At 43.4% G+C, this 16,253-nt stretch overlaps 1 protein-coding gene across 2 annotated transcripts; it reads right to left on the bottom strand.

The window, feature by feature from the left end:
* Window positions 1-608: 608 nt before the first annotated feature.
* On the bottom strand, window positions 609-16,024 carry SPRYD7 (SPRY domain containing 7). Of its 2 annotated transcripts, none has more exons than XM_084616805.1 (5): window positions 15,811-16,024; window positions 11,215-11,331; window positions 9,930-10,096; window positions 7,654-7,756; window positions 609-5,942 (listed from the first exon to the last, which is right to left on the bottom strand). In XM_084616805.1, the coding sequence occupies exons 1-5, from the start codon at window positions 15,848-15,850 to the stop codon at window positions 5,845-5,847; spliced, it is 525 nt and encodes a 174-aa protein (XP_084472931.1). In that variant the 5' UTR covers window positions 15,851-16,024; the 3' UTR covers window positions 609-5,844. The 2 variants fall into 2 exon arrangements, with proteins under 2 accessions (XP_084472931.1, XP_084472930.1); XM_084616804.1 differs by lacking the exon at window positions 15,811-16,024 and adding an exon at window positions 13,831-14,037.
* Window positions 16,025-16,253: the final 229 nt, after the last annotated feature.

Genomic DNA, 16,253 nt, shown 5'->3' with positions numbered 1-16,253 from the left:
CTGCGCTTAGTGGGGACATACATGATCGACTGTATAACATCGCTTTCTAAAGATAGACTTCTATAAAATTGACCTAATTTCATAGTGTAGACATACCCTTAGTCACAAGGAAGAAGAGCTGCTTAGACATTTGATGTCCTTCGCTGTGATCAGTGAGATGGGCTGTGGTATAAGAAGATTCAAGGAACATTATAGTCCCTTGAAATCTCTCATGAATAGCCATTATCTTCTGAAGTTCCAGCATTTTAGTACGAGACACACTTCAGACGATTTTCAGAAAGCTTTTGACAAGGTCCCTCATCAAAGGCTCTTAAGAGAAGTAAGCTGTCATGGGATCAGAAGGAAGGTCTTCTCATGGATTGGTAACTGGTGAAAAGATAGGAAACAAAGGGTAGGTATAAATGGTCAATTTTAAGAATGGGGAGAGGTAAATAGTGGTGTCCCCCGGGGTCTCTTCTGGGACCAGTCCTATTCAACATATTCATAAATGATCTGGAAAAAGGGGTAAACAGTGAGGTGGAAAAATACGCAGATGATACAAAACTACTCAAGGTAGTTAAGTCCCAGGCAGACTGCAAAGAACTACAAAAGGATCTCACAAAACTGGGTGACTGGGCAACAAAATTGCATTTATTAACACTTAATTTCATCTGCAAAGTAATACACATTGGAAAACATAATCCCAACTACACATACAAAATGATGGGGTCTAAATTAGCTGTTACCACTCAAGAAAGATCTTGGAGTCACTGTGGATAGTTCTCTGAAAACATCCACTCAATGCACAGCGGCAGTTAAAAAAAGCTAACAGAATGTTGATAATCATTAAGGAAGGGATAGATAATAACTCAGAAAATATCATATTGCCTCTATATAAATCCATGGTACGCCCACACCTTGAATAATGCAGATGTGGTTGTCCCATCTCAAAAAAGATATATTGGAATTGGAAAAGTGCAAGACAAATGATTAGGAGTATAGAACGGCTTCTGTATGAGGAGAGATTAATAAGACTGGGACTTTTCAGCTTGGAAAAGAGACGACTAAGGGGGGATATGATAGAGGTCTATAAAATCATGACTGGTGTGGAGAAAGTAAATAAGGAAGTGTTATTTACTCCTTCTCATAACACAAGAACTAGGGGTCACCAAATGAAGTTAATAGGCAGCAGGTTTAAAACAAACAAAAGGAAATATTTCTTCACACAATGCACAGTCAACCTATGGAACTCTTTGCCAGAGGATGTTGCGAAGGCCCAGACTATAACAGGGTTCAAAAAAGCACTAGATCAGGGATCGGCAACCTGCCGTATCCGCAGGTTCGGCCAATCGCAGCTCCCACTGGCCATGGTTTGCCTCTCCAGGCCACTGGGAGCTGTGATTGGCCGAACCTGCGGACGCAGCAGGTAAACAAACTGGCCTGGCCCGCCAGGGGGCTTACCCTGGCAGGCCGTGTGCCAAAGGTTGCTGATCCCTGCACTAGATAAATTCATGGAGGATAGGTCCATCAATGGCTATTAGCCAGGATGGGCACGGATGGTGTCCCTAGCCTCTGTTTGCCAGAAGCTGGGAATGAGCGACAGGAAATGGATCACTTTATGATTACCTGTTCTGTTCATTCCCACTGGGGTACCTGGCATTGGCCACTGTCAGAAGACAGGATCCTGGGCTAGATGGACCTTTGGTCTGACCCAGTATGGCCGTTCTTATGAGATGCTGTATAAATAAATCTAATGTCACTGCTCTCTACTTCCAGTACAAGTTAAGGAAAATTATAATATGGTTGAATTGTGCACACAGTGTAACTCAAGATTATATTCACAGTGTAAGCAAGAGTGGATGCCAAGTCACTTCCATGGAAAAGTCTGGCAGTTCAGCAGAAAAGAGCTCTTAGCTGCAAGAAACAAAGATTGAGTCATATTTCTTAGATGCTCCAGTACAACTGGCGAGCAAAACATGTTAAAACCTCTGTTGCTGGGAAATCTGAATTCCCTTCAGCCTTAAAATATCTGAACTTGGAATTGGATAACTTGGGTTCTTTTCATCAGTGAAAAAATGTTACCATGGATAACCGTTGCACTAGTTTTGTTTGGGAGTATTTTATGCCAAAAATACACAGGTATCTGGGCCAAAATAAACTTTGGCAAAATGTAGATGAGTTGGTGAAAATTGCTTGTCATAGGCAAGTCAGCAGAGTGTACGCCAGAGAAAGTGGTCAAGGTATAAAATCTGATCAATAAATGCCAGATGAAAGCTCCAGCTACGTGGGATTCCACAATCTTTAGTTGGCCAAAATATTATCTAATGAATCCTCACTTCAAAACTGCAGCTATTCTTCAACATTTTTGTAAACAAACTAAAGGAAATGTGAATTTAAATTAAATTTTTAGTTAATACAAAGCCAAAAGGAATGGCAACTACAGTTGTAGGTAGATCAAAAATGCATACGAATCTGGATAATTTGTGATTTTGCCCAGTCTACAGTGAGCTGATATGTAAAGAAATGCAGAAGAATACAAGTACAGAGGAGTAGCGTGTTCTCTTGTGAATTTCTGTAATCTCAATCTCCAGTTTAATCAATTGCAGCTATGAAAAGAGGAATCAACACAGTGTGGATGGATAAGAGAGCTGAAATAACACCGCAATAATATAAACATTCATTTGAATAAAATTCAAGCATTCACATCAATCATATTCAGATCTCTTTTCCTTGTTTTTTGTTGCAAAGCAAGTTTGCATAAAGGGAAAATATTGCATATACTCTCATTCAGGTATATTATCACCAGAGGGTTTGCAAAGCCATCTTTGAAGGCTCTGTATGGATCTGGGAGTAGAAGCATTCATGGGACTCGAAAGACCCATTGAACAGCATGAACAACAAATTCTTCTTTGACGGCTCATAGAGGCTGAAGTATGTTTGCATAAACTTTTCACTGAATAACGAGTAAACTTGTGAAAATCAGATCATGGATAATTTACCAACAGAAACAAGGGTTCAATTAATTGAATTATTCACTGCAAACAACTGCATCAGATCTTGATCATCATACTTAACATTGATATCTCCCGATATACATTGTTACAATCTTTGTCCTCCCAACCCTCTCCTCATTCGTCCTTCCTAACTTTATGCGATCTAATTTGGATTTTAAGATCCTTGAAATAGGAGCCTCATTTTATTTATCTGCAAAATACCATACACAGCCATCATACTGTATAAATAAGAATGCTGCTGATAAACATGCAAACTGGATTACATGCTCTGGCAAGCCTATTTAGTAGTTGATGCACAGACCTATCAACTGAAAATTTTGCTGCCAAGGACTAGAAAACGTACAGCATAAAGTGTTACACATTGCTACAGCAGGCTGCCTATGTCTGAACATTCAAAGGTTAAACAAACAAGGGTGCAAACAATAATTAATGGAAAAGCCTTAACACTTCCAATTAAAAACAATGATGATTCTTTCTGGTTAACACCTTTACTACTTGGTAAATATTTAGCTAGCTGTATTATTAAAAATCGATTACCAGAGCAATTTTTAGAGGCATCCATTACAGTCCATTCCACTGGACAAGGCATAGGACTGGAAGCATCGTTCTATTTCTAGGTCTTCAACTGACTTGCTATGAGATGTTGGCCAAGTCATTTAATCTCTGTGCCTCTTTTCTCACCTGTAAAATGGGTGAACAGTATCATCCACTTTTTCAAAGTGCTTTAAGATTATCATTAGCAGGTAAAAAGTGCACTCTTTCTACATATTGACAGATTCACAAACAGTAAATGCAATGTTCTCCATTACTTCATATGGTTCTCAAGTGACTCTCAATGTGTTATTTTATAAGAGGAGGAAAGCCATATGTACAATAGGACAGAAAATTCACATTACATTTAAAATAACGGGAAATCAGCAACTTCCTAAGATGTAAGAGTAAGCTCTTAAATTTTTTTGGATAATTTAACAACTGATTTAAGTTTATCAAAACATTTTAAAAGTAGAATTTACAATTTTGAAGACTGTCTTCTCTGTGCTTTCAAACAGGACCTGGATTCTCTGTCTTACTCTACATCAGACTCAGGATAGCAGCTTCCTGTATGTTAAGTATTCTTTAATAAATTAAAAACACATTTTTTAGTTATTTGTTCTTTGAAGTTAGATACAGTGGTTATAATTTCTTTAAATACTTCTCCCTTCCCCAAAAAATACCAGCAAGTTTAATTCCATATCAAGTGCTTTCATTTCATCTTCCTATTCTTTCACATGGCACAAAGGACCATGGAGACATTACTAAAGGAGAAGCATCAAGAATGGAAATTCAACCCCCCCCCCCCAATAAATTCCTTTCTAATTTCAAGAGTGGACAAATTTGATTGCAGAAGCATCATGATGTGTCTCAGCTGATATATGGCACAAAGACAGTCATGCCCCAAAAGAATGTTCCACAAGTGGCTAATATTGCAAGTTTCAGGGGAAGAGCATTAACCCTCTCCATTCTCACCCCAATCCCCAAATATTCCTAATCTTATACTTTACTATTGAAGAGGCATCATCTGTTGTGTCAATTTCAGCACTGGGAGATCACAGCATGGTAAAGGAAACGCTGGGCCTTTGAGGCCAAGGAGAAGTCTTTAAACAAATACAGAAAATTATGAAGTGAAAGAAAGGCTCAGAGAAAGTCAGCTGTATTTGAAAAGTTCAGAATAAAAGAACCTCAAATATTTAAAGGCATCACAGCATTCACTCATCATATAAATGCGTTAGTCCATGGACAGCCAAAAAAAAAAATCTTACTAAAAGTTTTTAACACACACACACACCAGGATATACAAAAAGGTTTTCTTTGCAAAAAATATGAAAAGGTGCATACTGCACACATGACAAGCATACTGCATACATGACAAGGAAAGCGTCACCTGATCTTTTATAGTTATCGGAATCACGTTTTGGAACAGCACGTTAACCATTATTCATTTTATTACTGGTTCCAGAAAAAAAACATTTAAATAAAATATTCCATAAAGAATCTGATTTACAGTTTAGATGTAAAGCTTCATCGTAATATCCAACATACCATCCCTGCCATTGTATACATCACAATTAAACAATCTGTACCTACTCTGCCACCAGAGTAACACAGCATGATGGTCTTCATAAATACATCCGGTGTTTAGGTTTGCTTTTTTACAACAAAATAATGTTTTGACTGTTACTAAAAAGTATTCTGTCACACTTAAAGCAAATGAAAAGCTATGAGATTTATCTAAACTCAAGAGGAATATTAGCTGTTTAACAACTAGAAATGGGTAGGTTACAAGTTTCAAAAGAAAAAACAAAATCTAGCTGCCAATCGTATCATTAGTCATTGTGCAAAACAAGGACATAGCAATCCAAACAGACTATTAGCACAGTGCTCTCTTTTTACAAGGTACATAACTTCTGAGTGGGAAGGAACAGGAAAAATAATGAGACAACTATCTATCCCTGTAGCTTTATGGAAACATACTGTCACGCATATGAATTATTCCCTTTATAAAGCTCAAATTGAAACCAAAAGTTCATTTAATACTGTGGCAATTATACCCTTTAGTTTCCATTTACATCAAATACAAATCAGAAAACTGCCCCAAAACACTGATTTTCACATCACAAAACAGTTGTCAAAATCTACCATTTGTAACACAATTCTCTGGTGTTGCAGTTAACACTTTGGTTCTTCAGACAACAGTCACAAGTACTTTACTAAAAAATACAGATGTGTTTCCTACAGGTAAACGTGAAGCTTTATTTAAGATGGCAAAGGCTTTATAACAGTGTAGGGGTGCAAGTTTTCAGTATGAAGACGTTCAGAAGATTTGCTGCTCAAAGAGTATTTTTTCAAACCCTGTTGGAGGAGTGTGATAAAATTCACTGAACTGACAATCCAAGATGGCACTGTCATCTACTGTAGGACAGAAGCAAAGAGAAAAATAATTAGAGGAGAACAGCATTTATTTTGACTATACATGACACCAAATTAGATTATATACATCAATACATTGTGTGTCCACAATAACTGAAACACAAAGGATATTCACCAATATATCAGTAACATCCATGCAGTAAAGACAAATAAGATCTTCTTGGTTAATCTGTAGAAAACATCCTAGAATACAATCAAGCAGGCCAAATCATGTTTACTTCCTACAGAATACTTAGATTTGCAAAAGACTTCGCTGAAATCAGTGAAAGTTTTGCTATGAATTTTACTGAGAGTGCTAATAAGCCTTAAAGCAACTCTCCTCAACTTCTAGGGCCCTCATTTCCCCCTCCACTACTTTGGAAGTCCACAGGCCAAACGTGGTAATGGTGAGACATGAAAGAGGATGCATCTCTATGACATGCTTCCCATTCCCCTGCTTGGTGTCAAGCCATCTGCTGAGGTTAGGACATCAGAACCCTGCTTGACTGTTATTTTTAGACACCTGGATTTTAAAAATAAACCATTCAAAACAATAATATTGCCACGAGACTTTCTGCCTGATTCTAGGTGGAGTATTAGAGGATTAAAATGGAAATTCTGACAGATCATTAACTGCAGCAATACTTCACAGGCAGCTTTAGAGAAGTATACTTCATAGTGTAGCACTGCTCATCAGAAAAATCAGATCCATTTAGTTAATGAGTCTTTAAAAGAAACATTCCTCTAAGCCACACCTCATGTGACAGCAGTATATCAATTCCAATTCCTCCTACCCTCCCCCCCCCCAAAAAAAAAGAAGAAAAAAGAACGAACAACAAAACCAAATATAATATTTTGGTCAAGCATTTAGATATCCTGGAGCCAAGATATTTGGCTTTTCCCACAGCAGCCTTAACTGAGCTCACAAGTACTATCTTGTGTTATGTGTGTGTTGACTTTACACTTTAATATTTGTGCAGATGTGCCTGGGGTTCAGCTGCTGAAGGAAGCAACTTTGAATTTGACTTGTGTTATAAGTTCCCATACATGACATCATTTAACTTCTGTACTGAGTTTATTTTAAAAATCTCTACGATTCTGGTCTGAAACATCGATAAATTAAATGGTTGAGAGCAATTTCTCCTTTCAGATGCCTATGAATACATAGCATTAAATTAAGGGTTTTATTACTTGTAATTTGTAACATGGAGGTGTCACCTGAATGTAATTTGCAAATCATCAGGTGTTATAGCAATAAACTAATCCATTGTGAAGCATGGAAATTCTTGGGAATTTATGTCAGCTCTTGAAAGATGATGACAGGCGAGGGAGTCTGGCAATAAAAAGTCACCTCACACCGAAGCCTAAAACTTCAGTGGTGTGGGATTAGGCATGGAGAAAGGAGGAAGAAGTTTAAAAAAAAAAAAAAGGTACAGACCAGGGTGCCCAAGTCCCTGCTGCAGCAAGTAGACTGTTTATGAAAGCTACCTACTCCCGAAGTCTAAATTCTCTCTACTGTAACTCCATTTCCAAAGCAATGGGAAGATGACATGTTAGCTACCTAACAAAAGTCTGTTCTCCCATTCTAACCAATGTGGTGTCTGGCAGCCAGAATCCCAATAACACAATATTCACAGGACTAAAACTAATAGGTGGTTTGAGAGAATATTGCTATTAAGATTGACCACACTGAAAGTTTGAGAACCCAACTTACCATATACTACAGGATAGACAGTCCCTCTGATTCCTGAAGCTGGACAATGCATATTCTTTCCATTTAAATATACATTTAATTCTACATGGTCATATGTAATACCCTATAAGGCAAAATAGGAAATGTTAACATAAGATCATCAAGTTGATATACGTGAGAATGCTTACAACTATTTCTTTTTTACAGCTAATCTAGCTGGACACAATGGGCAGTTTCTAATACAACGGCATAAACCACAGTCTCCTAAAAGAATGCACTAGACCATTTTTCTGGACGCTTAAAAAGTCAATAATTAAGAATATTTAATTATATTTGAACTCGCAAGCACCAAAAGTGCTTGCAGGCTTATCCAATCAGGGGACAGCAGCAATAACAATCGACTTATTTGACGAACAGAAGCTAACCAACTTAGCTCAAATTGTGAATCTACAGAGCTCAGGCAGTTAGCAAAGTAATGCATTTGTTACTTATTATCCTTCAAGTATTTTAACTTCAGCTTTGCAGACTAAATAGTTTGAGTGAGCCTTTAAAGAGACTGCAACACAGCAAGATTCTCTCCCAAGCAAGCCACCTAAGCAGGGGATTTTTTTTTAAACTTCAGATACCTGGCAATAATCTATGTATATGAAACTCACAAACATCAGCAATTAATAAAAGATATTGAAAAAGTTGGTATTAGAAACAATGTTAATCTTATTACTTCCGTGTATATAAAATAAATTCTAATAATGTTAAAAAAGTAGTAATACAGTAGACCCCTTTAAATATACAGGGTAATTTTAAATATATTTTAGAAGTGTTGAGGCATGAGAGGGAGCATGAGCCATATAGATTCCCAAGTCCCTCTCATTCATCTTTCCAACATTTTTTTCTCCCTATCCCCAGTCTAATTTCCTCTCTCTTTTCTAAATTGAATCCCAGCTTGACTAAAAATACAACCCCTTTATCCCAATACCTTTGCTACAAATCTTCTTTCAAGGCTGCTAGGGCCACTCCCTCTGCCTGCTAACCAAGCATAGACCAACAAAGAGCTCTTGTGCTCCCTGGGTACAATCTCATCTCAATCTCCAGTGCATTCTGGGACATCTTTGAGCAGGGAGCCCAGCCACAAAGAGCTTGGAATCTCTACGGGTGACGGCCCCGTCAGGTTTATAGGCAAATTCATCAACCCTAGTAGCAGTGGGTAGCAATGAAGCACTATTGTGATGGGGTATATAAAACCCATTCTGTCACAGTCACTAAGGGGTAAAGGGACAGAATAGCTACCTCCCCAGGTGTGGTTAATTGACCTGCCACACTTGAAATAAGCAATCCAGGCACAGGACTACTTCGCATCAGCAGTAAACTGGCATGAAGCCACCAAAGGAGCAGGACTAGAATCCTCTTGAGGACTGGAGTGAGACTGCAGGGGAAAACCCACCAGACTAAATGGATATCCTTCCTCCTGCACACCATGAGGTAGCAGGAAGACTGGACTCTCTAAGGGCCTGCTGCCACGCCTAGGAGGAAGACAGCATAAGGATCTGAGGATAGTGGGAGCTGAACTGAAAGGCTAGAAGAGCAAACACTTAAAGGGCCAGTGTACTTCTGATGAACAAGAGGGCAGGCAAGAGGGTATGAGCCCCTTCATGTCTATCTTACTTCTCCAGAAAAGGTGGTGGTGGGGGGATCTATGAAAGGGAGAGAGAGTTGGGGAGAAGAAAAGTAAGGAATATTTGACCCTGAACAGCACTTTCCTCTACCCATTACTCCCCAAAAAGTATTGGAACCAAATTCTATTCCAACTATGCCCCTGCTAATGATGTGGATTAGAAAAGACAGTGAGGAAGGAACATGCCTAACTTAGGGAGAATTACTGGCACAAGACCTCATGATAAATACATAACTATGTTTTACTAAATGATTACAATTCTGAAGGGTTGCATTGTTCTATAATGATTTTTAGTATGAAATATTAGAAGTACTCATTTAATAAGCCTACATTTTTTACAACTCAATATCTACTGAATATTACCTTCTGATGCACTGTAAGCATATTAATTTAATAGGTTTAATCCTTTTATCAGATATTCACTTTTCAGGGCTTCAATAAAATTCTGTGTTTAATTTTCTTGTTTGCATGGAAAGCTAGCCTTTCACAAGGATTCACTGTATTCCCTTTAGCCTTGCAACAGTGCTGACAGCAAAAGCTGCTTTGGAAAATCCCAGAAACATCTATTGTTGAGCTATTTAGACACAGCAACAAATTTACATTAACAAGAACTAAGGAAACTCACCACAATGTCACCCTCCTGTGGAAGGCTGTTTGCCGGCAGCCTGTTCTTCTCCTCGTTGTTGTGGTAGAGAGCTCCATCATTCCTCATCACTAAACTATGCACATCTCGACCAAGTGGAATTTGATTCAAATTTGCTTTCTGGGTTGCAACTCCAATACCCCAAACCCCTGAAAATATGACGACGATATTCTGTGAACACTTATTTGTTTCTTTTGAAATCTCACACTGAGAGTAAGAAATATATTCCAGGTGTGTGCCACAATGACAGCAATATCATGAGTGAATTTTAATTTGAAAAGCATTAGCAATTACATTCACTAGGTTGAGACAGACTTAAAAATATCCTTCCAAAACATGCTGTATCTCAGCGTTTGTCTTTTATGAGCCATCAAAATAAAAGTTATGGAGTAAAAGTCTTAGCCCTCACTCTGACCCAGTTATCACCTAAAATGATTAGAGCAGCAGTTCTCACTGGGGGAGGATTCCTGGGGCAAAGGAACGGCAGAAGATAACCAAAAGGAACGGCAGAAGATAACGGCAGAAGATAACTGTGTCTCTGAGGACACAGTTGCAAGCCTCGGCATAGGGGGAATGCCGGGGTCATGGCCACAGCATATATACACCAGTGATTTCAGACAATGCAGCAGCTCATACGGCAGCCTGGGGCTGTCTAAATTATGCTGGGGATGCTTCAGTCCCAGAACCAGCCCAGAACTGGGAGGACACAAAGGTGGCTTAAAACCACATTTAAGCCCCGCACTCCCAAGCTGTGAGTTCTCTGCTGCATTTCTAAGCACAGAATCATTCCCACAAGAAGCTAAAGGAGAAGAATCTGGATCCATTCTAAAATAGCAAATAAATGTAGACAGACAGCAAATATTATTGGACAAAAAGTACAAGAGCTATGTACACAGTATTTTACATGCTCATAATGCAATATAAATAAAAAAGAATTTAGCAGAAAGTAGCTCTAAATTAGGTTTATTGAAAAAACATATATACAAGAGTTTTCAAACATGGTAGTGTTTTAATACTGCAACTCTAGTCATTTCAATTACTATTGTTTTTAATAAATCAAAGCAGCAAAATAGAAAAATGACAAATCTTTCTTACAAGATGACAGTTTAGTGTCTTACAAAAGTTTGATATTTGTTAAGTGTGTTATTTCTCATGGTAGTAGTCCAAAGATGAAGTGCACTTAATTACCAAAGGTGCAGATGCGTTGCCTGCTTGTAGTCAAATCTCAAATCCCAATCTAAAGTAGAAAATAATTTTGCTAACTAACCTGTGGATTGGATTTTAAACTCAAAATAGCTCTTGTTCTGATGCAAAGGTGCATTGGCTAAGCAACCCCCCGTGCCACATATTCTTCTGCCATTTTTGACAATGACGACATCTGTTCCTGCATATACAAATAAAATACATAAACTTCAAAAAACATTGGTTTTTTTTTAAAGTTTGGAGACATCCACTAAAAACCCTAAACAACAAGAACTATTTTCTCTTTCAACCCAAGTAAGAGCTCCATTAGTCTATCAGAATTAGATTGTGCAGTGCTTTCAGGTAAAGAAAGGATGTGTTTATAGGCTAGTTCATCTTTCAGCTAGAGTTCATCTATTTAAAATCTATATTCTTTAATTTCTCCTCTCAGGCTTTAAGGCAGCATGTTGATTACAACATTTCTTCAAATATCCCAGCAGCATAGCTTACAATCATTTAATTAGAAAGACACTCACTAAGAGAAAGGGGATGCAGGGCTCATGCCTTTCTCTAAATCACCTCCTTTTCTTGGTCTAGAACTGAAGGATAGGCACATTCTGCAGAAGGCTTTTCATGAGTTGTGGTCACCAAGAATTAATCAATAAGTAAGATTCCTTTTAAGGGTTTGATTGCGAGCTTCCTTTAAAAAGGTACCTGCCAGCACACAGATCAGAACATTGAGCTCTGCTAAATACTACACTCTCCCCTGGAAGATTTTTGCTCAAAAGCTCTAATAAGCATTTGTCAGTATAGGCACAGATAAGACAAAGTCCTCAAAAGCCAGTCCAATAATTTCTGAGGATGCCTGGATGTTTTCTAGCCAAGATGATTTTTTAAATATTTGTTTGGCAAGGAGTAGGCCTTTCTTAATTGGTTTGTTGCAATGCCCTTTACGCAGGACTACAGCGGAAGACCACTCCACCCTTGTCTTAGCACAAAAGTTGTACCACTTTAACTATACTAAAATAGTTAATGCAGCAAACATACCCTTGCATGGACACAGTTATAACAGTAACTTAGGGCATGGCTACACTTGCAGATGTAGAGCCCCTTGAGTTAAACCTGTCTTTGTAGGGCGCAGTAGGGAAAGCGCTGCAGTCTGTCCACACTGACAGCTTCAAGCACACTGATGTGGCCACATTTGCAGCACTTGTAGTGGCATTGGGAGTGGTGCATTATGGGCAGCTATCCCAGCATGCAAGTGGCTGCAACGTGCTTTTCAAATGGGGGTGGGGTGGGGTGTGAGAAGGGAGTGTGTTGTGTGTATGTGGGGGGAGAGAGAGTGGGTTTTTGGGGGGCTGAGAGCATGTCAGCATGTTGTCTTGTAAATTCAGAGAGCAGTAGACCCCCCCACCCGCCTCTCTCTCTCTCCCACAGACAGCATTCCACAGTAATGGTTACTTTGTCTCGGAGGAGATAAGCAGCCGGCTGTCAGAAATGGAGTTTTCAAGGGCATTTCCGCATACCTACAGCCGATTCCAAACACATTCCTCGTTCACATTGGCACCATGGCGCTCCAGCGGGGGCGCAGCAAACGTTATTCCACTCGCTGTAGCCGCGGAGTCAGAGCGCTCTATGTGCCTTGCCAGTGTGGACGGGTAGCGAGCTAGTGCACCCGGGGCTCCTTTATTGCGCTGTAACTCGCAAGTGTAGCCAAGCCCTTATACCGGTATAGTTTATTCCCATATGGGAAAGGTAATAAGTTACATAGGTTTAAGGTACCTTTAACAATGTCAGTTAAAAAAAAAATCACTTCCCAACCAACATAATCATACTGGTAGACCAGCAATTTATAGTCCCGGCTTTAGAACTAAAACTAGAGCAGAATACTGCTGCCTGGTTATTTAGCAACATTTTCATGCTGGGATCATATTACACCAGTACTTCAGAGACGATGAAATTGCAATTAGTTTCCAAATGAAATGCAATGTGTTATTTTTGACATATCCTCTGTGTGCCTTAGAGATCATTTATTTTTGTGCCATAACCTCACAATTATATAACTAAGATCACTTTGGACCATAAGCTCTTTGGTGAGGGACAGTCATTTGTCAAATATTTGTATGGTGGCTAGCATAATTGGGCCCAACCTGGCTGTGGCCTTTAGAGGCTGCTGCAATATAAATGTAAAATAATAATAAATACTCAGGCTGACTGTGCCCAGACAGGGCAGTCTCCGTGAAAGCAAATCAACGGTGGAATCTGCTGCCTTGTTGATCCGACAGCCCCTGCGTTTGGTGACCTTTGTGAAAGACTGCAACACCTAACGATTCAGCCAGGCTTCTTCCGTAATGGGGTCACCTGAGCGGGGACAGCCCTCGGGGCTTGGGGGGATTCTTCTAAATATCGCTTTCTAGCCCTCTTAACCATCACTTTGTGACATCGGTTTTTAAAACGTTGCCACGTACACAGAACTAAAGACATCCCGCAGGCACAACAGACTACCCTAGAAGATATGAAGAGGCAAAGCACGGGCACCTTGCCGCTTCTTTGCCGGGCAAGCGCCACACCCCTACCATTAATAACAACCACGGAGCTCAGGGGCGCCAGAAACCCTTACTATTCACCCCCAGCTCGCACCCCCGGGGCGAAAGGGACCTGCGGCGGGGGTCCCTGCCCGGGGCGGGGCGCGCCCCCTTACCCATGTGCTGCGTGTCCAGCTGCACGGCGGGCATCTCCTTCAGCGGGATGTGCCCGGCGCCGCCGTCCCCGCACCAGCGCAGGCAGCAGAACACCGAGGCCGCCATCGCGTTCCCTGGGGCTGCGCTGGGCTGGGCTGGGCCAGGCCAAGGCGGCTCGCGCGCGCGGCGAGGAGGAGGAGGAGGCGGCGGCGGGCCGGCCGGCCAGAGAGCGGAGCGCACGGGGCGCAGGGAGGGCGACGCCGCGCCCCCTGCAGGCTGGGAGGACTCGGCGCGCGCGCGGAGCCCGGCCGGTGGCGGAGGGAGCGCTGGAGCTTGGGCGGGGCCCTGTCAGGCTCCAGCCCGGCCACAGGCAGGGAGGGGGAGGGGGAGATCGTGCATCCTCCCCGCCGCCTCACCCGGGGGACCCACCCTGGGAGGAGCCAACCCTGGGGAGCTCAGAGCCCGAGCCACTGCCCAGCTGGGCGCATGCTCAGTGCCGGCTCGACAGGCTCGCAACTCCCCTCGCCTGACCCCGGGGGGGTTTGGCCCCCAGATCCCAGCTGCGGGGCTGAGGCCACCTCACTGTAGCAGCTGGGAGGGAGCCTGAAGCGGGGTTGGCTTGGCCAGGGGCGGCTGGTTTGTATACGTTTTGGTGGAGCCCAGCGGGTCCAAGTCTTACCCCTGCCCCCCCCCCCAGGCTCTGGGAGGGAGTTTGGGTGCAGGCTCTGGGCTGGGGGTTAGGGTGCAGAGCGCAGGCTCTGGGCTGGGGGTTAGGGTGCAGGAGGGAGCTTGGGCTCTGGGCAGGGAGTTGGGGTGTGGGAGAGGGTGAGGCGCTTCCCTTGGGCAGCTCTTGGAAGTGAGCGGCACACCCCTCTGGCAGCGGCTCATAGGCGGGGGGAGGGGCCGGGAGGTCTCCTCATACTGTTGCCCACAGGTACTGCCCCCCAGCTCCCATTGGCTGCCATTCCTGGCCAATGGGAGCTGCGGAGTCGGTCTTGGGGCGGGGGCAGTGTACAGAGACAACCCTGCCACACACCCCCCGCCCCGGGGCTGCAGGGATGTGCCAGCTGCTTCCGGGATTGGGGCGGAGTGAGGGCAGGCAGGAAGCCGCCTCAGCCCCGTTGCACTGCCGGTGGTGGCAGCCGGGGGCTCTGGAGTGCTTTTAAATTATCTGGGGGTGGCTGGGAGACACTCCGGGGGAGGCGTGCAGGGATGGCAGGCGGGGTCAGGGGAGAGACCCAGCCACGAACAGGGGTGGAGCCAGGCCCCCGGCGCCCAGAATATTCCTGGAGCATGGTCACCGTGGGCCCATATAACTCCCCGCCCCTGGGCTTGGATGATGTTTTCTATATGCTCAGTCCCAAGCCGGCTCAGTCCTTCACAGAAGCAAGCACTTGACGCAGTGGTGTGGGGTGCTGAGCACTCTCACCACCCCTGGGCGCTCTGGGTACAGGACCCCTTGCAGGATCTTCTCAATGACACTACAGAGTTGTAGGGTAACATTCGTTCTACCACATAGCTGGTACTGAGGGCCTGGCCTGCATTCTATCAAATAGGTCAGTTGCACCTCAGGATTTCTGCAAAGGATGCGTAATTTTATGACTAATAATAAGAACTGTAGTGGTACATTACGGTTGCAGATTTTCTAACTGCTGAAAACCGAACACCCTTGCCCCGCCTCTTCCCCAAGGCCCCGCCCTCTGCTCACTCCTTTCTCCCCCGCGCTAATTCCCCCCTCTCCAGGGACGCACCTGCTGCAGGCAGAGCCACGCTCAGAGGAGCTGATGCGGAGCCTGCCCAATCGGGGTGGAGGGAGGGGGTCGGTCCCCATAGTGAGGGGTTGGGGCACAGTGGGACACGGCAGGGGTCAGTCCCTAGAGCAAGGCACCAGGAAAGGGAGGGACCAGTCCACCGAGCGAGGGTCTGGGCTGGGGCAGTCGGGGGGCAGGGCAAAAGGGGGGGCGGACAAGATCTTCCACCTCCCCAGTGGGAGCACCTACCTCTTGGAGCCTGGTCCGGAAGCATAGGCGCCGATTCCATGGATGCTCTGGGGCTAGAGCACCCATGGGGAAAAATTAGTGGGTGCTCTGCACCTCCCAGCTCTTGCTGCTGCCAAACAGTTGTAGCAAACTCCAGGAAAGAGTGGGTTGGAGCGGGAACGTGGCGCGCTTAGGGGAGAAGGCAGGGCCAGGGCGGGGATTTGCGGAAGGAGTTTGAATAGGGGCAGGGAGGGGGTGGGGGCAGAGGGGGGTCGAGCACCCACTGGCGCCAGTAGACGTCAGCACTTATGTCCGGAAGCCAGCCACTGCTCTCTGTCAGGCATCAGCAGCTGAGCAGAGAGCAGCTCCTCCATGTGGGTCCAGCCGCAGCTGCTGCTCTTCTCGCCCCTCTGTGGTAGAGGCCAGTTACTGCGGCCAACCCTGACAACCCTCTGATACATGTT

Source organism: Lepidochelys olivacea (assembly GCF_965140295.1).
Source record: "Lepidochelys olivacea isolate rLepOli2 genome assembly, chromosome: 1".
Classification (NCBI taxonomy): domain Eukaryota; kingdom Metazoa; phylum Chordata; order Testudines; family Cheloniidae; genus Lepidochelys; species Lepidochelys olivacea.
This window is presented reverse-complemented; position numbering and strand designations above follow the sequence as displayed.

Excerpts from the sequence above, each read along its gene's own strand:
- SPRYD7 (XM_084616804.1), bottom strand. The coding sequence starts at position 13,936 with ATGGCGGCCTCGGTGTTCTGCTGCCTGCGCTGGTGCGGGGACGGCGGC. Across the intron at positions 7,757-9,929 it reads CACAGGAGGGTGACATTGTG|GGTATTACATATGACCATGT; the intron begins GTGAGTTTCCTT and ends TTTGCCTTATAG. Across the intron at positions 5,943-7,653 it reads TGTCTATCCTGTAGTATATG|TAGATGACAGTGCCATCTTG; the intron begins GTAAGTTGGGTT and ends TCTGTCCTACAG.